At 54.0% G+C, this 25,906-nt stretch overlaps 8 protein-coding genes across 8 annotated transcripts; 5 read left to right on the top strand and 3 right to left on the bottom strand.

Annotated features, from left to right (window-relative positions):
• Positions 1 to 275: 275 nt before the first annotated feature.
• Positions 276 to 2,523, top strand: NCS57_00549900 (MI domain-containing protein; the record flags this gene model as incomplete). Its single annotated transcript, XM_053055418.1, has 2 exons — positions 276 to 534; positions 584 to 2,523. The coding sequence occupies exons 1-2, from the start codon at positions 297 to 299 to the stop codon at positions 2,521 to 2,523; spliced, it is 2,178 nt and encodes a 725-aa protein (XP_052914373.1). The 5' UTR covers positions 276 to 296.
• A 789-nt stretch (positions 2,524 to 3,312) lies between these two features.
• NCS57_00549800 (Dihydrolipoyl dehydrogenase) lies at positions 3,313 to 5,175 on the top strand (the record flags this gene model as incomplete). The annotated part of the gene is made up of 5 exons (XM_053055417.1): positions 3,313 to 3,371; positions 3,490 to 3,554; positions 3,619 to 3,698; positions 3,802 to 4,506; positions 4,558 to 5,175. 5 exons carry the CDS (start codon positions 3,313 to 3,315, stop codon positions 5,173 to 5,175), a joined length of 1,527 nt encoding a protein of 508 aa, XP_052914372.1.
• Positions 5,176 to 6,905: 1,730 nt separating this feature from the next.
• Positions 6,906 to 8,726, top strand: NCS57_00549700 (Delta 8-(E)-sphingolipid desaturase; the record flags this gene model as incomplete). Its single annotated transcript, XM_053055416.1, has 2 exons — positions 6,906 to 7,138; positions 7,217 to 8,726. 2 exons carry the CDS (start codon positions 6,906 to 6,908, stop codon positions 8,724 to 8,726), a joined length of 1,743 nt encoding a protein of 580 aa, XP_052914371.1.
• Positions 8,727 to 10,109: 1,383 nt separating this feature from the next.
• Positions 10,110 to 13,486, top strand: NCS57_00549600 (uncharacterized protein; the record flags this gene model as incomplete). The annotated part of the gene is made up of 9 exons (XM_053055415.1): positions 10,110 to 10,177; positions 10,357 to 10,519; positions 10,637 to 10,804; positions 10,873 to 11,533; positions 11,601 to 12,505; positions 12,560 to 12,678; positions 12,735 to 12,814; positions 12,867 to 13,026; positions 13,138 to 13,486. 9 exons carry the CDS (start codon positions 10,110 to 10,112, stop codon positions 13,484 to 13,486), a joined length of 2,673 nt encoding a protein of 890 aa, XP_052914370.1.
• Positions 13,487 to 13,615: 129 nt separating this feature from the next.
• On the bottom strand, positions 13,616 to 14,533 carry NCS57_00549500 (uncharacterized protein; the record flags this gene model as incomplete). Its single annotated transcript, XM_053055414.1, has 1 exon — positions 13,616 to 14,533. The coding sequence occupies one exon, from the start codon at positions 14,531 to 14,533 to the stop codon at positions 13,616 to 13,618; it is 918 nt and encodes a 305-aa protein (XP_052914369.1).
• A 769-nt stretch (positions 14,534 to 15,302) lies between these two features.
• Positions 15,303 to 16,906, top strand: NCS57_00549400 (J domain-containing protein; the record flags this gene model as incomplete). The annotated part of the gene is made up of 2 exons (XM_053055413.1): positions 15,303 to 16,286; positions 16,343 to 16,906. 2 exons carry the CDS (start codon positions 15,303 to 15,305, stop codon positions 16,904 to 16,906), a joined length of 1,548 nt encoding a protein of 515 aa, XP_052914368.1.
• Positions 16,907 to 17,955: 1,049 nt separating this feature from the next.
• NCS57_00549300 (uncharacterized protein) lies at positions 17,956 to 19,298 on the bottom strand (the record flags this gene model as incomplete). The annotated part of the gene is made up of 8 exons (XM_053055412.1): positions 17,956 to 17,989; positions 18,046 to 18,517; positions 18,571 to 18,627; positions 18,689 to 18,781; positions 18,837 to 18,969; positions 19,028 to 19,063; positions 19,123 to 19,192; positions 19,261 to 19,298. The coding sequence occupies 8 exons, from the start codon at positions 19,296 to 19,298 to the stop codon at positions 17,956 to 17,958; spliced, it is 933 nt and encodes a 310-aa protein (XP_052914367.1).
• Positions 19,299 to 22,353: 3,055 nt separating this feature from the next.
• NCS57_00549200 (Autophagy-related protein 9) lies at positions 22,354 to 25,160 on the bottom strand (the record flags this gene model as incomplete). The annotated part of the gene is made up of 3 exons (XM_053055411.1): positions 22,354 to 23,667; positions 23,721 to 24,441; positions 24,496 to 25,160. The coding sequence occupies 3 exons, from the start codon at positions 25,158 to 25,160 to the stop codon at positions 22,354 to 22,356; spliced, it is 2,700 nt and encodes an 899-aa protein (XP_052914366.1).
• Positions 25,161 to 25,906: the final 746 nt, after the last annotated feature.

Raw genomic sequence — 25,906 nt, 5'->3', positions numbered from 1 at the left:
TGCATTGAGTGGGGGACCGCCTTCCTCTGAGCTCCGTAGATGCTTGTCAACTTTATTTTTTTTTACAGAGAAAAAGTTGCGCCTCTCTTTGCATCATGACTACTTTCTCTATGCTCCCACCTTCCTTCTCTCAGCATCATCATAAAAATTTCCTTTAGTCTCCTCCTCGTATTGACTCATAATCATCACCGCACTTTCTCCGTCCTCCTCTCATTCTTTCCTTAGCATCATCATAACAACGTACCTTCCTCACCCTAATCGTTGTCTTCACCACCTCGCCGTCGGCAGAACACAGCATGGAGCGCCTTTCAAAGTCCGCCCGTGAGCGGCTCGCCCAAGATGACGCAGAGATCAAGATGTATGAGCGAAAACTGGGCATCAAGGGGCGCAAATCCTCTCGCAAGGATGACGACGGTCTTGGGGAGTTGTTGGGCGAAGACATGGACATGGACCAGAGTGACGAAGACTCAAAACGAAAGAGGGATGAGTACGACACGTGGCTAGCTTCAAAGAGAAGGAAGTCAACACATCAGGGTAAGCTGGAGTTACAGACTGCAAAGACGCAGACGCTGACTGGGAGCAGCCTCGGCGGATGACGATCTCGACCTGATGGATGAGGACGATGAGGATGACGAGGGTGACGAAGACGATGAGGGCGACGAGGACGATGAGGGCGAAGATGGCGCAGATTTCGACAACGATTCCTTCGGGGGGTTCAGTGATGATGAAGACGATGAAGACGACGAAGACGAAGACGAAGAACACGATGAGTCCCCAGCTCAACCACGCCAACGCGAAAACCCCTACGTCGCACCGACGACTGGGGTCACAGTTGCGAAATACGTCCCCCCTTCGCTTCGCAGGGCTGCAGGTTCTGAAGAAGAGAATAGAAACCGACTACGAAAACAGGTTCAAGGTTTGATCAACCGACTGACAGACGACAACATCCTCTCCATCGTGCAGTCTGTCGAGGACCTATACCAAAAGAATGCCCGCGGCGACGTGACCGACATCATCACTGACGTTGTCATGGCGCAAATCTGTAATCCGCAGAGCTTGACAGACCAGTTTTTGGTCACCACGGGTGGATTTTTGGCCGCTGTTTATCGGATCATTGGATCGAGCTTTGGTGGACATCTGATACGTCGGATGGTTGTTGATTTTAATGCCCATTACGAACAGGCCAGCAAGGACGTCAGCCCCGAGTCACCGATCCAGAAGGAACCTTCGAATATCCTATCCCTCCTCGCTCAGCTGTACTTTTTTGAGGTGGTCAGCTGCAAAATAATGTTCGACTACATGGAGAGGCTTTTGGGCGACCTCACAGAAATCAACGTCGAGTTGCTTCTGCGCATTTGTCGTATGGCGGGCCAACTTCTGAGGCGAGACGATCCGCAAGCGCTCAAGCACGTCTCTACCGTGCTCAACCAGTCCATTTCCAAGTCAGGATACGACAACGTGTCGGTTCGCACAAAGATCATGGCTGACACTATCACCGATCTGAACAAGCACAAAAAGAAGGCACGAGGCTTGGACTCCTCTGTCGTATCGGAACGCGTGCAGCGTGTAAAGAAACGGTTGGGCGAGCTCAAGTCTCAATCGCGAAGACTTGATGGTCTTGCACCCATGGGTATGGGCCTCGTGGATATCGAGGGTGCAGATACAAAGGGCGAATGGTGGCTGGTTGGAGCCAGTGTCCCTGAAACCCTCCTCGATAAGAGTCGGAAGGGATCTGCTGCAGCTGCAGTAGATGCCGACTATGAATCGAGTGATTCCGAGGATATGGATATTGTCCTTCCAGACTTTCCCAAAAAGGCTCGGGAACAGGGTCTCAGGGGCAACGCGCAAATTGCCATCTTCACAGCTCTTATGACGGCATCCAACTATGAGCATGGTTACAAGCAGTTCGTCAACCTCCGACTTAAGAAGAACGATCAACTAGAGATTGCAAAGGTCCTGGTGCAATGCGTTGGCAGCGAGATGGAGTACAACCCTTACTATGCGCTTGTGGGAAGGCAAGCATGTTCAAGCAACAGCCGAATTAGATTCGCGATCCAGGACCGTCTTTGGAAGATATTCAGAAACCTTGGCGAATCCCTTTTCGGAGAGGGCGCAGAGGAAGACGAGACGGCGGATGGCGAGCGGATGAAGGACGAGAGACGCCTTGGCAACATTGCGAATTTCTACGCGTCCCTCGTTGATGATGGAGTGTTGAGTATTGCTATTCTCAAACCCGTGGAGCTGCCCGAGGCGAACCACTGGACCTCAGTGTTTGTGCAATTATTCATGATTGCGCTCCTCAAGGCATGTCGAAGTCGAGGCAACAGCGCCAAGGAGGATGCCAAGGTGGAGAAGATCTTTGGCGGTGCCCGAGAGCTGCCGGGCTTAGCAGCCGGAATCCATTGGATGCTACGGAAGAAGGTCCGGAAGACGAAGTTGGCCAGCGCCAAGGAGTTGAAGAAGCTGGAAGGCGTTCGGGAGAAGGCACAGGCTATTGTGCAAGCTGTAACAGTAGAGGGATGATTTCTCGAACAACCAAGACCGTTGTCTAGACATCAACGGATAGATATGATACCATTGCCTCGATATCGGACTGGCTGTCCAATTGCGACAAGGATGTTTCGCTACTCGGCAGAGCCCCCGGTATCAAGCGGCTCCATCCTCCGTAAACCGTCTATCGACGACGGCGGTGACGTTGATATCCCGAGGGCAATCAACCTCCGAAACCGGGTAGTAACGGGATACGCCGGGTTGTCGGTGATCGGAGGTTGTCCTCCCATTGACGGCGGGCCAGTCGTTGGGGGAGCAATTGAGAGGTTTTGGGGGGGAGTGTTTCGGGGTTCGTTGGGACGAAATGCCCGAAATCCCAGGCATTGATTAGCCGACTTGATAGCTCCAGAGTTTGAAGGCGCACGGGACGTGCTGAGACGCTACAATCAGCAATGGACGGTCTCTCGGCCGGAGATACATGTCCAGGGGGCGGTGTTTTTTTTTACAGAGCACGCGCAGCAGGTGAAGGGTGCTGTAAGTGGCCCCCTCACCGAGAAGCCAGCCAGTAAAGTGTACGTACCTGGCCACCCTCTCGGCTGGTCTGGGAAAAAAATTACCTGATGGGCGGGCTTCCCTTTGCCGAAGCTCCCTGTGTCTGTCCAGTGCCTGTGCGCCCGGCCGCCAAACTTGGACAGCGGGCGAGCTTTGTTGCGGCAACGATCCTCTCCCTCAACCTCAACTTCGCCCTCGCCTCTTGTCGACTTTTTCCTCCTCCTCCTCCACAACCTATCCCCATTGCCTCTCCACACAACCTCCTCCAAGATGCTTTCCAGTCGCTTAATATCACGAGCCGTTGCTCGTCCTGCCTTCCAAAAGTCTACGTGAGTTTGCAGCGTCTTCTGGTGTCCTTGTAGAAGCTCCTAAAAACTGGCTTCTGTTGGGTCACCGACGAGGGAAAAAATGGCTCGTTGACTAACACTTGCTCTTCTTGCCTGACAGCCTCCCCGCCGTCGTCTCCTCGTCCTCCCTGTCGCGATGGAGCCGTGGATATGCCTCTGCATCTGGTGTGTTACCTCCGAGCTCGTCGGAGCTGGACCCGAACAGCTGTCACTGACTGGAATTTCGCAGAGGAGAAGGATCTCGTCATCATCGGTGGCGGCGTGGCCGGCTACGTCGCTGCTATCAAGGCTGGCCAGGAGGGCATGAAGGTCGGTCGATTATCCTAGACCCGAGCTCCCAGCTCGGTACTCGGGCGAATGGGCAAGCGAACGGAACGGAATGGGCTGACAAGATCTCTTCCCCCCGGTGTAGGTGACATGCATTGAGAAGCGCGGCACCCTTGGCGGTACCTGCTTGAACGTCGGCTGCATCCCCTCAAAATCGCTCCTCAACAACTCGCACCTCTACCACCAGATCCTCCACGACACCAAGAACCGCGGTATCGAGGTCGGCGATGTCAAGCTTAACCTGGCCAACTTCATGAAGGCCAAGGAGACTTCCGTCTCCGGCCTGACCAAGGGTATCGAATTCCTCTTCAAGAAGAACGGCGTCGAGTACATCAAGGGCACCGGCTCTTTCGTCAACGAGAACGAGATCAAGGTCGACCTCAACGAGGGCGGCGAGACCAGCGTTCGCGGCAAGAACATCCTCATCGCCACCGGTTCCGAGGCCACCCCCTTCCCCGGTCTTGAGATTGACGAGAAGCGCGTCATCACCAGCACCGGTGCCATCGCCCTCGAGGAGATCCCCAAGACCATGACCGTCATTGGTGGTGGTATCATTGGCCTTGAGATGGCCTCCGTCTGGTCGCGACTTGGCACCAAGGTCACCATTGTCGAGTTCCTCGGCCAGATCGGTGGCCCCGGCATGGACACTGAGATCGCCAAGGCCGCCCAGAAGCTTCTCAAGAAGCAGGGTATGGAGTTCAAGCTCAACACCAAGGTTGTCAGCGGTGACAAATCTGGTGAGCTGGTGAAGCTCGAGGTCGATGCCGCTAAGGGTGGCAAGCCCGAGACCGTACGTATTGAAGATGCCCCTGACATGAGCCTGATACTAACAAACCTGTAGATCGAGTCTGATGTCGTCCTCGTCGCCATCGGCCGACGACCTTACGTTGGTGGCCTCGGCCTTGAGAACATTGGCCTCGACACCGATGAGCGCGGCCGTGTCATCATCGACTCCGAGTACCGAACCAAGATCCCCCACATCCGATGTGTCGGTGATGTCACCTTCGGCCCCATGCTTGCCCACAAGGCCGAGGAGGAGGCTGTTGCTGTCGTCGAGTACATCAAGAAGGGTTACGGCCACGTTAACTACGGTGCCATCCCCTCCGTCATGTACACCCACCCTGAGGTCGCCTGGGTTGGCCAGAGCGAGCAGGACCTTAAGAGCCAGAACATCCCCTACCGAGTCGGCACCTTCCCCTTCGCCGCTAACTCCCGAGCCAAGACCAACCTCGACACTGACGGCCTGGTCAAGATGCTTGCCGACCCCGAGACTGACCGTCTCCTCGGTGTTCACATCATCGGCCCCAACGCCGGTGAGATGATTGCCGAGGGTACCCTGGCTCTGGAGTACGGCGCGTCCACTGAGGACATTGCCCGAACCTGCCACGCTCACCCCACGCTCGCCGAGGCTTTCAAGGAGGCCGCCATGAACACTCACTCCCAGGCTATCCACTTCTAAGCTCTGGCATGATGGATGGGGGTTGGTCGTATAGGTAGCTGACTGCCAATGGCAGCATCAGCAGGTCTCCTTCGCGTCCCTTGCGGCGGGAGACGGACACTCTTGAAATGCATAGACAGCATAGGGCGTCTGTAGTCGCCGATAGCATGAACAAAAAATAACAAAGGGCCAAAGAGGCGGGACTGCGTGAGCGGGATAGAGCCGAGGCGTCTCGGACTCTGGATTGTGTAAACTAGTAATATTTTCGCTTTATCCAAGCATGATGAATGGAAACCACGACAGAACCAGTGGGCTGTGCTTAGAGAACTTGACCCTCGACCGAAACCTGGAAAATGTCTGTCTAATGTGAAGAGAGCAAGCTTTTACTCCTACAATGTGTCCGATGGGCAACCAAGGACTGTCGTTCTGAAGGAACAGCTTTAATCGCGTCCCACTCTTGAGGTTTCTTCACAAGGTTCCTCAAACGTAGTGTTGATATCGAATCCAAGACAGTTGGTTTACCGCCAGTTCTTCATCGTATGTTACAAGCAGACTTATAAACCCGGAATACAACCTCAACGGCAATCAACCTCTGTATTTGATACTCTGTTCCGAAGCAGGGAGTCTTCTCTTTAACAGATGGCACCGGATCCAAGAGGTTCCGGAGGGGCTCATGTCGGCCCGCATGTCAGCCAGATCAGCCCATCTCGAGGGTAAAGCCGTCGGTTTAACTGGCAGCACTCCACAGAACGGCAGATCCAGCAATTAGGTTGGCCAATTGGAGTAGGGCGAGTTGAAGTTTGAGAAGAGGAGTGTACAATGAGGGAGGATGGACGCATTGCTGCCAGCTGAATTGGCAACTGGCATGCAATTGTCGCCTGCATGCTTCTCCATATATCACTCTCTCAACCTCCAATTGATTCTCAGAGGTTCTGTATATGCGTACTTCCATATCCGTAACGGACTTTTAGACGGAGTCCGAGGCGCCTACCTGCCTGCTCCGCGGCACTCACCGGGGAAGCTTAGGTTGCGTTCCAATCCAATTGGGACAACGATTTGCTTTTCGGCATGCGCATCTCGTCAGGGTTCAACTCAAGAAAACAGCAGCCTGGCGGCGATTGCGCGTCTCAATCAAATCTCGAGTTCCCTGAAACACCTGCCTATCCAATTGACATGAAACGAATCTGGGTGCCTGGCCCGGGAGATTGGAGATGTGTAAGATGGAGGCTCGTGTTCGTAGTTTAAGGGCGCTGTCACATGGACGGGAGGCTCTTTCAGGGACCCGGAACTTAGGTGCCCCACGCGCTGTGGCGGGGTGTGTGTGCCCCCTGCGCCCCGCCGTTGCAGGTGCCAGCTTGCTGTGCTTGCCCAGTTTTCCAGCACTTCGTAGGGGAAGGAGCGAGGGGGATCGGGCCATCCTGCGCCACCCGCCCTCTCCACCACTGCCGGCGCTGGAACTCGACACGCACCTCAACGAAAATGGGAAAGATGCGGTGAATTGAGCCGCTGTTGATTTGCAGCGACCTCGATTTTCCATCTACCCCGGGAGCCCCCCTTCTTTTTAAACTTGCGATCTCCTCCCACCTCTTCCCTTCTTTAGACGGTTGTTAGTCTTGGATAGGCTATACATTGTTTTTTGGACTGGGAGCCAATTGTTGCAAGCAATTCCTTTCTGCGTGCTTCTCTGCTTTTTGTTCTTTTGTTCTTGGCTATCTGGCTTCCTCTCTGTCGCTTCCATCCATCTTATCGCGATGGCTCCCAGCACCATCGTTACGGGCCTGCCCCCGCCGGCTGGCAAGGGACCCAGCAGGGAGCTGAAGCTTATGAGTCGAGACGAGATCGAAGCCTTGATCGCAGAAGGTCGCAAGATCGTCATCTTTCACCAGCAGGTTCTTAAGGTTGATCCATGGCTGCCATATCATCCTGGCGGTGATAAGTCCATGCTTCACATGGTTGGAAGGGATGCCTCCGATGAGATGGATTCGTACGTCGACCTCCCCATCGCCAATTGACAATTGGTTCACAGCATTGATCTTGAGACTGACTGCGTTGTGTCCTGTAGCCTTCACTCATTCGAAGCCCGTCAACAGATGTTGCGCTACCGCATCGGTCGCATTGAAGGTCCCTGGACCAACTTTGTGCCCCCTATCCAGGGCGGCACCTTCCGCACGCGCGAAGAGATTGAGCAGGCCGCCGAGAACCACGAAGCTCACAAGGATACTTCATCAAGCGCACCCTCTTCCCGTGTGCCCTCCCCGGTCTTCGATGACGACGACACCCAAGGCCTCCGACAGCGACCCAGTAGCAAGGACAAGAAGGGGGCTAGGGCGCCCTCGGTATCGTCAGCTTCAACGGTGGACGAAACGGAGATGGATGGCATGTCGTACCTGGATACCATCACTCGGGAGCACATCTCCCTCGACCTCGACAAGTACCCGACCCCCGACGAGGAGACTCAGGCTCATATCAACGTCAAGTATCGCGAACTTCACCAACGGATCTACGATGAGGGGCTTTATGATTGCAACTACTGGGCATACGGAAGGGAATGTTGTCGCTACGTTGGCTTGTTCACTGGGTCAATGCTTTGTCTTCGCTATGAATGGTACGCTCTCAGCGCCTTTCTGATGGGTGCCATGTGGCATCAGCTCGTGTTTACGGCCCACGACGCTGGCCACATGGGCATCACTCACAACTTTCACGTCGATACCTGCATTGGTATCATGATTGCCGACTTTATCGGAGGTCTGTCCATGGGTTGGTGGAAACGCAACCATAACGTCCACCACATCGTCACCAATGCCCCTGAGCACGACCCAGATATCGAGCATATGCCTCTCTTTGCTGTCTCTCACCGTTTCCTCGGAAGCTTGACGTCCACTTACTATGAGCGAGTCATGAGCTACGATGCTGTGGCAAAGGTCCTCCTGCGAATCCAGTCCTGGACTTACTATCCCTTCCTTGCATTTGGTCGCTTTAACCTGTACCGCTTGTCTTGGGACTTTCTCATCATGCGTCGCGGCCCAACCAAGGGTCCCGCGTGGTGGCATTGGTGGCTCGAGGTTGCTGGCCAGATCTTCTTCTGGATCTGGTTCGGCTACGGCATTATCTACAAGACACTGCCTGACAACTGGACGCGTTTCGTCTATATCATGGTCAGTCACATCACTCAGTCGCCGCTCCACCTTCAGATCGTGCTGTCTCACTTTGCCATGAGCACCGCCGATCTGGGACCTCAGGAGTCGTTTGCCCAGAAGATGCTGCGAACAACCATGGACGTTGACTGCCCTGAGTGGCTCGACTTCTTCCACGGTGGTCTTCAGTTCCAGGTCATCCACCATCTCTTCCCCCGTGTGCCTCGACACAACCTGCGTGCCACGCAGAAGCTGGTGCAGGAGTTCTGCAACGAGGTCAACATCCCGTATGCGCTGTACGGATTCGCCAACAGCAACAAGCAGGTCATTGGAAGGCTGTCCGAGGTGTCGAGGCAGGCTGCGATTCTGGCAAAGTGCCAGCAGACTATCACTCGCAGCGGTGACTTTTCCGGTCATGGACATGGCCATCACCACTAGGTGAATCAAGACATAGACTGGACTTTGGCTGTATATATTAACCAGTCTATGCTTCCTTGCGAAAGACTTTGACCAAAAGTTTAGATTTCTAGCCCAACTACTTTGTCGATGTTGGACTTTGCTGGATAGATGAATTGATGAGGATATGATGAGACAACCGGCAATGACCCCCTATGAAGGCGATCGTGATGAATAGCTGTCGATTGATTTGATGGAAATTGTACCACAATTTCAAAGCCTGGGTCGGAAGCGACCCTCCTTTTGTGCGATTCAAAGGCGGCCACCGGTTTCTTAGAGCAGTTCTTAAGAGTGAGACAAGACCGGACTTTAAGACGTTCTGGACTTGCTTGTGCAATCAACAGTAAGACTCATATCTGAACGACAACGCCAGTGATTGCATCGGCATATGCATAAAGGAAGCACTATGATTAGCATCATCGGGATGGACGCCGCATCGATGGTCGACTGTGAGATAGCCGGCCCTCCATGAACCCCCCTTGATGATCCCCGTGACGGCTCCCGCACCTTTTCGTTCGTCGAGTGGTGGGCTGCTGCGGGAGATGGGCGATTTTGAGGCTCCAACGGTCCGCGCATGAGACCGGGCTTGCCGCCCATCACATGGGCGCGCCGTGGTAGCCTGAGTGACGTCGATGTGTCGCACGCAAGGCGATTGGGGGTGGGCTCGGAAGCCTGGAGTGTCGTGTGTGGGTGGACGCATGCGGGTTTTCGGGTGCGGCATGTGGTTTCTTTTACTGTGTTTTTTGTAGTTGTATTTGTATTTGCCGCTGCCCTGGGCATCATGGATGGGAGATGGGCCGGAAGCGGGAGGTCTTGAATCTGGACTTGGAGTAGAGAAGAGGGGTTGAGATGGATGATGAAAGAGGTCGGTGTCATCAGAAACGGGTCTATAGATAGAACTGTCTGTTCGGGTCACCAAGTAAAATTTTGCTTGCTCACAACTACAGCTGTCTACATATTCTAATCTCAAGCTTCGTCATCCAGTTCTGATGTTGTGCAACTGAAGCCCGGAAGTTGGAAGCGTTCGTGCGTCACAGGCACAAGTCTAGAGGTGGGCACCTGAAGTCGAGAGTGCCCATGGCTCGTGGGGCATCAGTGGGGTTGGACTCCCTGACGGCTCCTGCCTTACAGTGCGTGTCGCCCAAGCGGTGGCTCACCTACTCTCATCCGAAACGAACCAACCAACCTGGAACCTAATCTTTTCGACTACAGCTCTCTCTTCAACTTGAACCATCTATCCTTCTATCGCTGCCCGTCCTCCAAACGCTCTTTCATCGGAAGGTCACGTACGGGCACGTTCTCTAAACCCCAGGTCGCAGGTCACCGTCGTCGCGTTTGAGCGGACGATGTGAAAGAGCTGCAGCTATGGATGCCAACATACAGCGGGCCCTGAATGATAAGCTCTACGACAAGCGCAAGATTGGCGCCCTCGAGTATGTGCCGCCCCCTTTCAACCCCGGTTCTCACCTTGGGCTTTGGATATCTCGTGGTTCAGTTTGGCCAGCTTGTCTTGTCAAGCTCCGCTTCTCTTTTTCCTGGGAGAATACGCCATAGCCCAACTCGCTACCTACCCCCCTGTCATAGTACTTGACCGTTGACCACCGCCTTACAGCCTTGAGCGCGTCATCCGAGAGCTCGTCAGCGTAAAAGACTATCAGCGCGTTCACGATATTCTCGAGCAGCTCTGCAATGACTACGCCTACGCGGTACACCAGCCGCATGCGAGGAACGGTGGTTTGATCGGCTTGGCAGCCGCTGCCATTGCACTAGGTCCAGTATGTTTCAACCCCCTCGATGCTGACCACTATATACCTGCTGTCAATTTTGGCAGGCCTAGAAGAATATGCATCACTCTGTCTTACTTATTTTCGTCTGTCTAACCTCAACTCCAGGAGCTTCCTCGGTATCTGGCCAAGATCGTCCCCCCTGTGTTAGCTTGCTTCACCGATCAGGATGCTAGGGTGAGGTACTATGCCTGTGAGGCTATGTATAATATCGCCAAGGTTGCAAAGGGTGAGATCCTGGTGTATTTTAATAGCATCTTTGATCAGCTCTGCAAGGTACGCACTCTCTTTTCAAGGTGGTCAATAAGTTCAAGGCAAGCTTACATGATTCCCCTCTCTTCCAGCTCGGCGCGGATTCAGAGCTGTCTGTCAAGAATGGTGCAGAGTTGCTGGACCGCCTCATTAAAGACATTGTATCCGAGTCTGCGTCTTCCTATGTGTCGATTTTGGAGGCACCCCCCAGCTTTGACGGCGATGACAAGGTGTCATTGACCGACGACACTCACTTACCTACTGCCTTCTCCCTCACACGGTTTATTCCCCTACTCAAAGAACGCATTTGGGTCCTCAACCCCTTTACCCGCCAATTCCTTGTCGGTTGGATCACTCTCCTTGATTCTATCCCTGATCTCGAGCTCGTCACATTTTTGCCCGACTTTCTTGGAGGCCTCCTCAAGTTCTTGTCAGACCAAAACGCAGATGTGCGGGCTGCCACACAGACTTGTCTGGATAAGTTCCTCAATGAGATCAAGCGCATCTCTCGCATCAAGAAGGGAATTCTGGAGAGCAAGAGGTCCAAGGAAGGTGCCAAGCGGAAAAGACAGGATTCCTTCGACAGCGAGTCTATAAACCCAGAGCTCGAGGAAGGGGATGAGATTGACTCGGAAGCTGCCAATGATGACGACGAAGATAGCAGCGGGGAGGACTGGATTCCAGGGCAAGACGTCGAGATCAATTACAAGGAGATCCTAGAGATCCTGACAGCTACACTGGATTCCCCCTTAGGTTGGTTGACTCTTCTCTCCTTGTGGTACTAGGACGACCCTTTCCGCTATTGCTAACACCCCAACAGAAGAGGATTGCCTCCTAGAATCCCTGCGATGGGTTGTGCAGTTTCTTGACATCTGTCCCGAGGAGGTTCTACCTTTCACTCCCAAGATCCTTGCCCACATGCTCCCAGCGATGGCCAGTACCAAAGAAACAATCCACCAAGCAGCGACAAGAGTCAACACTTGCTTGATGGACTATGTTGTCTCACTCTCAGACGACTCTGAGTTGAGCCGCCCGAATCCGGTCCATGCCCATCACTTTTCAGCCTCAAGACTTCCTATTCCCGGAGAGAAGGTCGATGGAAGCAATAGCAATCGAGTGTCCCTGTCGAGCTCTCAAGATCTTGACCTTCGAAGCCCAACCCCAGGCCAAGGCCGCTCAATATCAACTCCAGCCAACCTCAACGCGACCCAGACGCAAGCTGACCTAGATTACGCCGCGGCCGTCAACTCACTGACCTTACTTTTCCTCAACGATCATGAAGCAACTCGAGTGGCTGCCCTGACATGGCTTATCATGCTACACAGGAAAGCTCCCAGAAAGGTCTTGGCCTTCAACGATGGCACGTTTCCTGCGTTGCTCAAGACACTGTCTGATCCCTCGGATGCGGTGGTCACCAAGGACTTGCAACTCCTGTCACAGATCTCTCGGAACACAGAAGACGACTACTTTGCCAATTTCATGGTCAATCTTCTGCAGCTCTTCTCCACGGACCGCAAGCTTCTCGAGACCAGGGGCAACCTCATCATTCGTCAACTATGCTTGAGCCTGAGCCCAGAGAGGATATACAGGACTCTGGCAGACTGCATTGAGAAGGAGGAAGATGTCGAGTTTGCAAGCATAATGGTGCAGAACCTCAACAACAATCTCATCACAGCTCCTCAGTTGGCCGATGTTCGAAAGAGACTACGGAATTTGGAGACGAAGGTACGTGAATACTATAGATACTGTGCCTAGTAACAAGACTAACAAAGTTCTTAGGACGGCCAGACACTTTTCGTGGCGTTATTCAGATCATGGTGTTACAACGCTGTAGCTACCTTTTCTTTATGCTTGCTAGCCCAGGCATACGAACAAGCATACAATTTGCTACAGATTTTGTGCGTCAAAGGCCCCTGTCCCGGAAACCTGGATGATACTAACGACTTGTCTGTAGTGGTGAATTGGATATGACAGTCAATATGCTTATTCAGGTTGACAAACTAGTCCAGTTGATCGAGTCACCAGTCTTTACCTGTAAGTTTGCACATCGAGTATATGGTAACCGACAAGCTAACTAGTTGTCTAGATCTCCGCCTGCAGTTGTTAGAGCCAGAGAAGTATCCGTACTTGTACAAGTGCATGTACGGCATCTTGATGCTTCTTCCGCAATCCTCGGCGTTTGCCGCTCTGAAGAACCGTCTCAACAGCGTCAGCTCTATTGGCTATCTACACGTGGCGCCTCGAACGTGAGTTACATATTAATCTCCTCTACCTTAACATTGGATGCCAATGTTATGGCATCCGCAAGCCTCCTATCTATCCCAACTATCTTCCCTATCATGCTAACCAGTATCTAGATCGACAAGTTCGAGTACGTCTAATTTCGACAGGGCGAACCGGCTCAAGAGCAGGGAAGATGGCAACATCCGATGGGTTGAACTCTTGGAGAAGTTCCGTAGCGTCCAGGAACGAGCTCGGCGCGCGCAGAGGCAAAACATGGACGGAGAAGAGATACCATCCATGGGGGTGAGTGAACTTCGCATCGGTGACGGCTCAATGGACCCCAAAGGCAAGGATACGCGCGCCGCGGCACCTCAGAAGGAGCCGACACCCGCTCCACCGGTGCCAGTCAAGAGGACGACGTTGGGCAGACAGTTTGGGCGACTGGGAGGCGCAGTGGCAGGGAAAGGCCGACGAAACCAATAGCGACCGGTTTGATTTTGGAGGCGCAGCGCATCTGCTTGGGTTTTCAGCATGTCGGGACCAGAACGATCCACCGCGCGGCGTTTCGAGGCTCGTTAATGTATAGTATCTAAGGAGCAATGGCAACAAACTTCAGCGTCGTCTCTTTACAGGACTCTCGCGTTCCACCAGGCCCTCAAAGACAGCATCACGTTGGGATGTGATGGAACGAAGCTGGCCTCGAAGGTCTTCAAGCTCAGATCTTGCCATGTCAGGGTTGCTGGGTAGACCCTGGAAGGAGGCCAATTGTAAATCAAGCTCCTTTTTGCGAGCTAGCACAGCAAGATAGTCTTGCTCGTCACGGGCAAGGTCAGCGATGGTGGGATGGGAAGAATCAGTGTTGGCGGCAAGGGCAGCAACACGATCCTGCAGCTCAGGTAGCTTGGCAGACAGCGCCTTGACCTTGCGCTGTATTTCTAGGTTCTGCTTGGCCAGTTGAATTGGGGGTTGATAGTCGTCGTTTTGAAGCTCGCGCAAGAGGTCATTTATACGGGCCGCTTCGGCATCAATGTGTTGATGGAGAATCTCGACGCGAGCCTTCATCTGCTCCGTGTCATATATGGTCGATTGCAGCTCGCACATGCGACGGCCCAACGTCTCGGGCTCTGGAAAGGCGACGCCGAGTTGGAGGGCCATATGTGCCATGGCGTCGAGGGCGGTATGTCCGTCGGGGGGTAGGTTGTGCTGCACGGCGTCGAGCAAGCCTTCTCTTAGGGGCCGTGTACCATTGCTGGCTTTGGATTCGGATTCTTTAAGCTCTTGCAGGGCAGCAGCCTCAGATTTGGCAAGTAAGCTGCGCTCTTCGTCGGCGGCTTCGTTGGTGGAGGCGAGGGCTAGGAGAGCCTTGAGTGTGTCATTATTGCGCTCGAAGGAAGGCACGGGGCGCGGGTGAAACTTGGACGAGAGCCAGGCGTCGACGTAGGACCAGTCGCGGGCGGTGGAGGCGGCGATACGAGCGACGGAGGGAGAGAAGATGGCGGAATCCTGACCGAGGAGATGATGGTGGGCCATCGTGTCGGTGGTCTTTTGGAAGGAAGAACAAGGTGGTTCTTTGTTTGAATTTAGAATTGCTGCGTGTTGACGAGAGGAGCTATTGCGGTGTATCACCAGGTTTGTTAATCGGGCAACCCTTTGGTGTTGAGATGAAAGAGAGGCCGCAGTTGCGGTGCAGAGTGCAGAGAGTGTGACGCCACAAGCGACCTCGCTGCAGGCGCTGACTGGCCTGTCAGTCAGCGGCAACCCTGCACCTGGCGGCCCCTAAACGCAGGCAAGGACACGGTCCCTGGGCCCTGTCTCGGCCCCGCCAAATGGGTAGCGCCCGCCGCTAATTCCAGCAGGAACTCGGAGGCTGCGCCGCATTCCATGTTGAGTCTGCTAGGGCGGTACTTGTGGCCACGTGTAGCTGTCGGTGGGTGACCGGGTATCTGATTGACAGAGGAACCCCGGAATGCCAAAAGGACAGCGTGGGCCCTTCAGCCTCGAACGTCGCCCATCCCCGGCCGGGCTGATGCAGTTTCTATTTACTTGGCCTTGTTGGTGAGTCGACCAACTTGTCCTCTTTCTTTCTCTCTGTCTTTTGTCGTTGGCGTCATCTGCTTCACCTATTTGCATTCTTTAGAGAAGCTCGCCTACCCGCAGCCTACGCAATCGTTGCCGACGTATTAGTTTATCGCCGGTCATTGCGTCAACCACTTTGATGCACCACCGTCGCTAACATCATCGTTTTCGATTTGCCCCTCGATTCCTGCACCGGCAATTCGCCTCAACAGCAGCAACCGACATGTATCTCAATCTCGCGGTAGTGGCCTTGGCCGCTACGACTCTGCTCGCTCCCGCAGCCGCTCTCTCGCCTCAGGATGTCCCGGCCGATCTCCCAGTCTCGCATCTGCTCTCCTCGGCCCAGGAGCATCTGTCCCGCGGCGAGACGAGCGAGGCCCTGATCTACTACGACGCCGCCATCGCTCGCGACCCCACAAACTACCTGACCGTCTTCAAGAGGGCCACGGCCTACCTTTCCATCGGCAGGACCACGCAGGCGACCGACGACTTCAACAGGGTGCTGACCCTCAAGCCTGGGTTTGAGGGTGCCCATTTGCAGCTTGCCCGGCTCCGGGGAAGGTCCGGCGACTGGGATATCGCAAAGAACGAGTACCGCTCTGCCGGCCTGGCACCCGACTCCGCGGAGGTGAAGGAGCTCGAGGAGGCGAAGCTGGCTGCCGCACTGGCGACCATGGCTGAGAAGGCCCAGAAGTGGGAAGAGTGTGTCAAAGCCTCCAGCAATGCCATTGCGATTGCCAGTCGCTCCGCCCACCTTCGTGAGCTCCGAGCCCACTGCCGCTTCGAGCACGGTGATGTTGAGGAGGGTCTGAGCGATCTGCGACATGTGCTGCACCTGAGGCCCGGAGACATCTCTCCCCATGTCGTCATCTCGGCGACCTCGTTTTACGGCCTGGGCGATATGGAGAGTGGTATCGGGCAGATCAAGAAGTGTCTTCAGTCCGACCCAGACTCCAAGGTCTGCAAGAAGCTGCACAAGCAGGAGAAGAAGGTTGAGAAGGCGTACAAGAAGATCCAGGGTCAACTGAGCCGGGGACAGCCCACGACGGCAGGAAGATCGTTGGTCGGTACTGCTGACGAGCCCGGTCTGCTTCCCGAAGTTCGCAAGCAAATGGAGGCGCTGGTTGAGAATAAGAGCATCCCCAAGACGGCTCGATCACCACTGGTAGACGAGTTGGTTGAGCTGACTTGTCAAGCGTACACCGAGGTGAGCACCTAACTAACCTCCTTTAACCTACAAACGTTGCTAATCTGTCATTTCAGTCGAGTCACAGGGATGCCGCCAAGTACTGCGAGGAATCACTCAAGCTGAACGCCGACTCCTTCTGGGGCATGCTTCACCACGCCAAGGTCCAGCTCAAGAAGGAACTGTACGAGGCTGCCATCGAGACCCTCCAGAAGGCCTCTGAGCTGCGCCCCGATCGTCGAGACAAGGTCAACCCCATCCTCGAAAAGGCACAGATTGCCCTCAAGCGCAGCAAGTCCAAGGACTACTACAAGGTCCTCGGCGTGGCCAACGACGCCGACGAGCGCCAGATCAAGTCGGCCTACCGCAAGCAGTCTAAGATCTTCCACCCGGACAAGGCGGCCAAGCAGGGCATTCCCAAGGAGGAGGCCGAGAAGAAGATGGCGAGCATCAACGAGGCGTACGAGGTGCTCAGCGACCCGGAGCTGCGCGCGCGCTTCGACCGGGGCGACGACCCCAACTCACAGGAGAGGCCTGGAGGTTTTGGACAGGGCAACCCCTTTGGAAATGGCCACCAGTTCATGTTCCAGCAGGGCGGAGGTCCCAACATCAAGTTCCAGTACGGAGGTTTTGGTTTTTAGAGCAACTACACATGTCCAGTAGGACGGGCGTTTTCGACAAGGAGAAAAAGATGCGAGCCAAGACGGGGGAGAATCGAACCGACGGGATAATTCTTACGTGGGTTCGCTCTGCCCAAGATCAAGAGTGGGAGAAGCTCTACTGGCGCATCTGGTGTTTATGGTGTCGGAGTTTTTTTCTTCTTTTTCATCGTTCATAGGACTGCAAATACAGAGCCATACAGAGCTATACGCAACAGCGGAATCAATCCCAAAAAAGTTGACAAATCTTGCTGCTTACCATCCACCCGGAGATCTGTGAGTCGGACATCAACGGCCTAGCGTTGAATCTTGGGATAGTGGCGTTTTGCCTCTCGGACGTCGGTACCACCGAAGTCGGCGCCGAAGCGACATCGCTGCCGATGATCGCTACATGTGACGATGAGTGTATTCCAAATAGAGTCACAATGGCGGTACAACATTCATTCACTGGACCAGAAAGATTTGAGGGCATATTCAAAAAGGCCAATGCCGACCAAAGCGCCTTGCAAGGCGAGTGCGCACTGCTGTATCTTGACATCAAATATTACCAGTAACATATCATGACACTCCCTCCACCATCTCATCTAGCCTCCAAGAGCAAAGACATGCCTCTTTTCCTTCCCTTCCATGCCCCTCCTTTTCCGTAATGCCGTCAATGCCCCTGTGTGTCGTGTAAGATTTGGAGATTTTTTTTTTTATATACACGTCCGACGCCGATGACCAGATATGCCCTTGGCAGCTTCTCTGAGAAGGGCTCCTGGTGGTCCGTCTGCGCAGATGCTCATAAGATGGCAGAGCATAGCCCAGTTTTGGCAAGCGTCGGATAGAAAACAATGTGTGTCCAAGGGTATATCGGGTTGTTGTCGTTGCCGTCTCCGTCTCCGTGGTTTGTCGGCCGTTTTTTTTCTTTCACTCTATTCCCCGGTAATGGATGTGATAGCCGTGAGGCTTCGGCTCCGATTCGACTTCCGCACGCCTTGTTCCGGTCGTTCCCCGGTTGACTTTTCTATGTTGAAAGGGGGAAGAACTTCTCAAGAAGAATCGTTTCGCTTGATGAAGTAGGCCCTATTGTCAAGATGATTAGTATATATCCAAGGTATACCCAGGTCGTTGCAACTTACTTGGAAAACTCATATGCCGACCAGCAGATGGCAGTACTGGGCATGGTGGTAACGACACGAGGCCGCACACCCTTGAAGAAACCCAAGAAACCCGCCCGCTTATACAACAATCGGCAACCACCCACGAAACTGTTTACACTCCTCACTTCAGGATCGGTAGAGGTACCACGGGTCTGAAGCATGGTCTTGATGACATCCATGGGAGTCGTAAGACCAGCGGCAAAACCACCAGCCACGGCACCAGCCAAGCAGTGGGTCAAGGGATCGTATGTCTTTTCGGGGTTCATGGCGGTAGAAATAGACTCGTAGGCGAGGAATTGGAGGGCGGTGAAGGGCACGGTCATGGACAGGGTGGTCGGGTAGGAGATGTAGAAGGCGCCCAAGCCCTCAGTCTTGTAGACGTACTTGGCGCAGTCGACCATGGATCGGTACATCTTGCTCGAGTTCTGGATCTGCATACGCTGCTTGATGACTACAAAAAGCCGTTAGTGATTGAACGGGGGGTTCTACAGTAGTGTAACATACCATCAAAAGGGTTCATGAAGGCATCGCTAGCAATTGTAGCGGCAGCACCGCTAGTGGCTGCGGGGAACTGGAGTCAGAAATGGACACATCTAGTCAATCGGACATGAGAGCAACTTACCGGCAGCAAGAGGATGGTGAACACCAGCTTGGTTTCCGCCCATAGCATGCTTAACGGCCTCGTATGTGGCAAAGTAAACGGCGTGTGCGGGACCTGGAAGTTTTTAGCCATTGCCGGTTACGAAAATATGTGTGGGATATAGACTCACCAGCGCCGACTATAACACTGGACATGCCGCGCCATAAGCTGAAGAAACCCTCAGTCCGGGCAATTTGGAAGGTATTGCGAATGACGCCCGAGTAGGCCGGTGTGGTGCTGGGGTTGAGGATTTGCATTCGTGTCTGTGGGTGGTCGTGTCAGGATAATGATCTGCAGGGTCGCCAGCTTGTAAGAACGTACCTTGATCGCATCAATGGGGTACATGACAGTGTGCTCCTGAACAAAGCATCGTTAGCTCGGTCGTGGATATTCTACTCGGCCAAGGGAGGACATACGGCTATGCCGGCGAAGGCACCTGCTGCCATGTTCTGCAGCAGGGAGAAATTGGGCGGAAGGGATTCATAGCTGTGCAGAGGAGGGACGGTCAGCTTCAGGGATCTCGGAATGACCTCAGCGAGGCATTGGAAGCTCACTCGTAATCTTCGACTGGCTCTGCACTTGGCTGGGCCATGGCGGCCACAGCTTCCGATGCTCCGCCGAAGGGCTTGGTCTCGAGGGCCGCCAGGTTGGCGACTGGGAGGGGTATCGGGGCAATTGCGCTTGGGGAGAGGCCGCGATCAGGTCTTGCCGGAGGGTGAGCCGGCAACGAGACGCTGGAGAGGATGGCAGCAAAATTCGAGGTCGCGCTGCGGGCGGTCGCGGTAGTAATCGACGGCGATGACGAAGTCTAGATAAGGCGCAGGGGCAAAAAATGCGGCTCCAACTCGCTTGGACCGACGGGGCCGAGGGAAGACGACGTCGTTATATCTCGGTCTTTTCGCAGAAAGGGGATCTCGTATCAATCGTCGAAAAGTCACTTCGCTGTGACGATCGTATGCCAGAAAGAAGAAAACCAAAGCCAAGCGGAGGCGATGGAGCAAAAGAATCGGCAGAGGATGGTATGGTCTGGTCTGTGGTCCGGGCTGAACGACGGGAGGCGGAAAAAAAAGTCCAAGTTAGTGACAGAAACGTCCTCTAAAGCTGTTATCTAGAAAAATTTCCTGGGGGTGGACGGCTCCGTTTACGGCCTCGGAGTCCGGGCAGGAGCTATGTACGCAGTACCTACCTACCTTGGCACAACTGGGCGGCGGCGGCAGGTGCTACTGGACCTGTGGTGTCCTTGCCCGTCCTTTGTGCAGATGTGGAGGCGGGCTACAGAGGTACCTAGGCACCTAGGCAGCTCGGCGGGCCGGGTCAGATACAACGGGGGCACGGAGGTAGGTACCCTCCCGCCAGGATTGTATGACAAGATACTTTGGGTGCTCGTTTCTCCGTGAGATCTCCTGGGACTCAACTGGCTGGTGGCCCCGCGGAAGTGCTCCGTCCATGCAGTAGAGTCATTCTCTCAAAGATACCCTGCGTCGAGAGAAGGGTTTGAGTTTCGCACCAGCACCGAGGCACATTTCACCGTTGAGATCTATTTCAAATACCTACCTATTCACTTCTTCTTCAACTGGCCACGAGGCGAGTCAGTTTGCTTCACCCGTCATCCCAAAGACAAGGATCAACACCCACGCTATCCACCCGCCTTCTTCATCAGGTGCCAACCCAGCCTCCCGGAGACCCTGCCAGTTTAGCAGGCCCTATATCGATCCTAGTTGCAGTGGCCTTTCCAGGGCTCTTCTAGCTGGAGCTCTACCCTCTCAGCGCGCGCACACGCGCCTTGGCCGCACAACGGCCACGCTAGACCGACCTGTGGCCACTCAAAGACCTGCCTTGGGCATCTCGGTACTCATGGCTGTACGTAAACTCGGTCAATTTGCTTGTTCGATGTGGGCCAGACGGCCGACAGTCTCATATCTTGAGGCGGGTTGCCAGCCGCCTGCCGCCCGTCCGGTGGGCATTGATATCTCGAGACAAAGAGAGTACTTGACTGGAGGGCAAGTAGATGTCGATCACTTTCTTAAACCCAAGCACAATCACAAACAAGGTGAAGGAGCAAGAAGAGAAGCTTGAGCCTGTGGACAACGGCGGCCGCCCACAAAACCCTGCCTTTCTCACCCATGGCCCAAGTAACTCCACCAACAAACAAGAATGATATCGCGATGTTCCCGGATTGGAGAAACACGAGACAATGCAGGCCATGTCCAGGCAGCCTCTTCTAACACGTCAATAATCATGCTTTGCTGGAACAACGGCTCAGCCATCCGCGGAGTAACTTGTACTCAACGCCCAAAAAACAGGTCCCTGAATGTCCAAAAACATGCCCATCGTAAACATCAGTTGTTTCTTTGACCGTCTCCGCCCTACAGACGAGGCGACCTCTCACAGGCCGAAAACCAAGATGCCAAAAAAGAAAATTCAAGAAAAAAAAAAAACGAAAACTCGCGCAAACATCAAGGTGTCGGTCCCCATCCAAAGCCACATGTAGACCCGGAGAGCTGAAAGCCTCCCCTCACCAGGATTGGACGGTGAGGGGGGAAATGCACAGCCCGGCTGCCAAGGGCGGAGGCCATCTGAACAGGGGTCGTGCTCCGTGAAATTAGGTTATCAATCAGTACGGGATCACAATCAATCTCTCTCCATCCCACCCAGACCCCAAGCCCAAGTAAGGGAATAATCCAACCACTGACTGCCATCCCCGAGGGGCCGGCTACTTATCTGCCGCACGCCACACGCGGGTATTCATCAGTGACTGAGCGCATAGGTCTGGTCTGGAATCTTTGTTCTTTTTTCCACGTCAATTCCACGAAACCCAAGCTTTTCCACCCCTTGCGCGGTTTGACCCGACATGCTGGTTCCGTTCTCATGATCAAACCTCAGAAAAGTAGCGTCGTGTCCGTCCATGATCTGCCCCCTTTCTCATCTGACCTAAGTTTCCACCACACCATCGCTTTCTTTTTACCCGTTCAATCTTGGGCTCTGTTCTACGTAATCCTCACTTGATTTCCACCGTCTCGGCCTCGGCGTTGCAACATTTAAGTCGCCGACCTCGGTCTTAAAAGACCGAGCCCCTTCGTTTCGCCGCTCAAGGCCGCGCTCTGTCGTTGCCCACACCTCAATGACACTCCCGGATTTGCGACTCGGAGCCGAACCCGCAGGCTGGATTATTCTCGGTGAATGTACTTGGGCGGATTTGTCACTTATGCGCATGGACATCTTCAGCCTTGCTTCGAGACTCCTTGGTCAGACAAGCCAACCGTCAGATGATATAATCTTCATCACCAATGCAGACTCAATTCAACGTGTACCTATGCCACTCTTCCTCGCCCATTGGATATCATATTCCTGTCTCCAGAAAAACGCCATCTGCAGCCCCGGTAAGCCAGTGTAGCCCTGGCCAGAGTGGAAACATGATCAAGGTCCCACGGCCCCATGTAAGAAGCAAGTATGCAATCAAAACAGCGCATCTACGCAAAAAACAAAAAATCGACAGCGACTTGCATACCTTTCTCCTCAGGAAGCAGGATACCTAGGAGGGGAGATCTTTCAGCAAGCGACTTGATGCGCCGGCCCGTCCCACATCAGAAATAACAGTAATATGACCCTATAACCAAACATTATCGACTGGATGTTGACACCCAGATTCAAACCATGCCACCGCCTCTGCGAGGCCTCTGCGGTTGGTGTAGTTGATAGATCAGACCCAGAACTCCGGCCTCAGCCTCGTCTGTGTTGGCTGCGCTGTTCTCCCGGCTCACCCCTTTCGCCGGGGACGTCTCCCATGTGGACTCGCCCAGCATACCACCTGGCTCATACAATTCATCATCTTCTCCAGGACGTCTCATGCTGCTGCCTTCTGTCTCCTCAATGATCTGGCTCTCCCCGCGGTATCCGCCCCGTGGATGCCTTGACCAGTACAGACTACGCGCAGCGGTGTTGGCCCCCCCAGGCTGGTGATGCTGATCTAGGAGCACGGATGCCATCGGCGAGGGTTGAGGCATCGCGGGCCCAGCTCGCGGTCCTCGCCCGGCAGGGGCCCGACTTCGAGCCCGTCCCGTTTCCGCCCGACCCATGTGCGAGCCCTGCATATCTGCCGCCAGCGTCGGAGAGTTGAGCCCCGGGAACGCTGGAGGAGGATGGAATGGTGGCCGAGAACCAGGTGGCAGGTGTCCTGGAATTCCCGTCTTGGGGTTGATGACGTAGTTGTCGATGAAACCGTAGTATGATGCGGCCATCTTGCCGTGCTTCGTGGAGTAATAGTCCTCGCGGACGTCCTGATGAGCTGCTTGTTGTCCGGTATTGCCAGGGCCTTTCTGAAAGTCGAACACCGCAAACGAGCACACATAACCCAATCCATCGACATGAATGGTGAACTCACGGAAGAAGTCGACGATTTGGTCGCTGCACTTGGGTAGCGAGAAGAGGAGCAGCATGGGTGTTGTAATGATGCCCATCACTTCTTCTAGGAAAATGACCACTTTCATCTTGTAGAGTTCCGAAAATTCTTGCTTCACCTCGAAGCTGTGAAGTCTGCCCTGCCAGTGGTCTGGCATGTAGTGTGTGTACTCGATAACATTCCGTAGAGCATACTCAGGATTAAAGACCAAGGTTTCCTCGGATACCATACCACGCGTTATCGCCCAGACTGCTCCAAAGACACCCAGGTAGAAGAGCACGGGTCGGTCCTTGGTAATCTCAAAGTTGAGGAAAAGCTCGGAATCCAGAATAGATCCAAGTGCTAGAATGGCGGTAATTGCTCCTGACATGAAAGCTATGCTTCTTGCGATGTCTTCCGTCATCCGCTTGGGGAACTGGTCGATGTATCGAGTCGCGAAGGGATATGACATGTGCAATCTCTCGTAGAAGATGTGTGGAAGCTCGTTGAACTCGCGAAACTTCCACTCTGCGAGAGATGTGTACTTGCGCGCGGCCGCTTGCTTGGGGTCCTTTTGATATTCCTGCAAATGGGGTTAGCTCTGCCGAGATGCGATTCCAAGGCGAGGCAACATACATAGTAATAAGTGAAGAAGTAGACAACCATGACATAGGCCAAGACAACTGGCGCAAACACAAGGTTAAGAACACCGGCAAAAAGAAGGCGCTGCTTCAGTTTCTGGCTCAGCAAACGCCTCCGGTCTGAACGTAGAAAGTCTTGCTGGACTTGGCCCAGCTCGTTAAAGGCCATGTCGAGGATGCAGTAATGCAGGTACCACTCCATTGTCTTGGAAAACAGTTGCCGGCCGCGTAGGAACGGAACTGGCAAGGACAAATTCAGTATGTCCTTGTTAATCATGGCGATGAGATAGTTTTCCTTTCGCATTAGACGGTTGGCGATGTCGTGTGCGTCCAGCCTCTCCTTGGACTGACTGCCAATAAACTGCTGTAATCTTGCAGGGACGTTCCTCGCCGTCTTCGGGTTCTGGTCGCGCAAAGCCATGATCCGAGCGACGACGTCTTGCCAGGATACTGTCTGCATATCCTGCTCCGGAATCTCCAGTAGGTGAATATAAAACTCCCTGATGTGAATGAGACGGGGTATCTCTGCGCAGTACTGCACACACTTCCAGATAAAGAAGAAGGCGTAGAGCCAAATTCCAAAACTCCAGAGTCCAGATATTTTCCGTGTACATTGCGGAACGACAACTTCACTCAACGATCGACTCTTGGGAATCTGAGAATAATCAACACACTGGCCCAGAAATGTCAGTAACACCGCGACGAAGAGTGTCTCCCTGTAGCACCTCGTCAGCCTCAACATTTTCATCAGTGCGAGACAATTGGCTTACAGAATCCACAGCGCGTTACCACACAATATGCACCACAGCCCGCCCCCTTCGTAGTAGTCATAAACGTCCCGCATAAAGCTGTCCAGATTTGAGGTGTTAACCCATCGCCAGAGTGCCTTCTCTTTTGGGTTATTCAATATCGTTCCTCTGGCCACGGGGAGTGGCTGCGGCCCCGTGGGTGTTCCGTAACGGTCGTCGGGGTGTAGGGGCTGCTGCGCGGTTGCCGCCTCCCACTGAGCTCTTGACCTTGCTGACGACGGCCCTGCCGTTGATGGGATCCGATTGTTGGCTGGCCGACCTGATCGCCTTGGTGTCGTTGGTGGCATATTGTCGGTTTCGTTCGGCTCTACCAAGAGGGACGCAGGAACGTCATTATCGACCTCATCGTCGTTCAAATGCCATCTCGGAGTCGGCCCACTAGGACTTCGCATAGGTTGGGATACGGCCCTGCCTTTGCCCTTTGGGTCCACGGCCGCGCTTTCCACTGTCATGCGGCTATCGCTAATACCGAGCTCTTCGGCCGGGAAGCCATCAAAACGGTGCCCGAGATTCTCTTCATCAAGACCAGGGTCGTATTCGTCATCGTCTCGGGAACGCAGCTGTTCGTAAAATGACCGGCTCTCCCTCGTAGGGGACTTGAGACGGGAGAAGATATTGGAAGTCATGGTGGCCCTTGGGGCAATGAATCACCGATGATGTTCGGTGGGCATGTCGCCCTGGTATCGCGATAGAGGTCGGCACAAGGCAAGTCGAGGCACGATATCAATGAAATCGGAGGTGGAAAGAAAGTAGTTATCAGGGTCGAGAACTCCGGCGGTTCTGGATAAACAGAGTCGAAGATGAAGCAGTCTCGAAGGTAAAAAGCTAGATTCCTCGTCCTGGAAACCGTCAGCGTTGTTATCGAAAGCCAAATGGTCACGAGCCAGGTGACCCGGATAAGCGTGACCGGGAGCACATGCCTGTACCGAACACCAGACGAAACCGAGAATCTTGTAAAAGCAGGCTCAGGGCAGATCTGACAAAGAATTCACTGTGATATCTTGAAACAAAACAGCAGGCGACCGCTCCTCACGCAGTCTAATGAATGAATTGGAGCTTCGAACGCCTCCAGGCATCACAGTCGCAGGTATGACGCTACAAAGCGGTGACGGGGTTCTGCCGGACAATGACCGATAAGACCCCACAACTTACGCCACACCGCCTGCCCATTCCAGGCCTCACTCACACTCACGACACCGTTGCACTCAGGATGTCTCTTACATGCGAAGCCCATGCTATTCATTTGTTCTCCATCCCTAACGGGTCCGGGTCACTGTCCTTCGCTTTGATTTGTTTTCAGTGAAATCATTTGATTTGTCTTAATCGCGGCCCCGAAATGAGGTAGCATCTGTCGAACATTCAGTCGTTCAGC

The sequence above is a fragment of the Fusarium keratoplasticum genome, chromosome 4, assembly GCF_025433545.1.
Source record: "Fusarium keratoplasticum isolate Fu6.1 chromosome 4, whole genome shotgun sequence".
NCBI lineage: Eukaryota > Fungi > Ascomycota > Sordariomycetes > Hypocreales > Nectriaceae > Fusarium > Fusarium keratoplasticum.
Note: the sequence above shows the minus strand (reverse complement) of the source record. Positions and strands in the feature narration are given on the sequence as shown.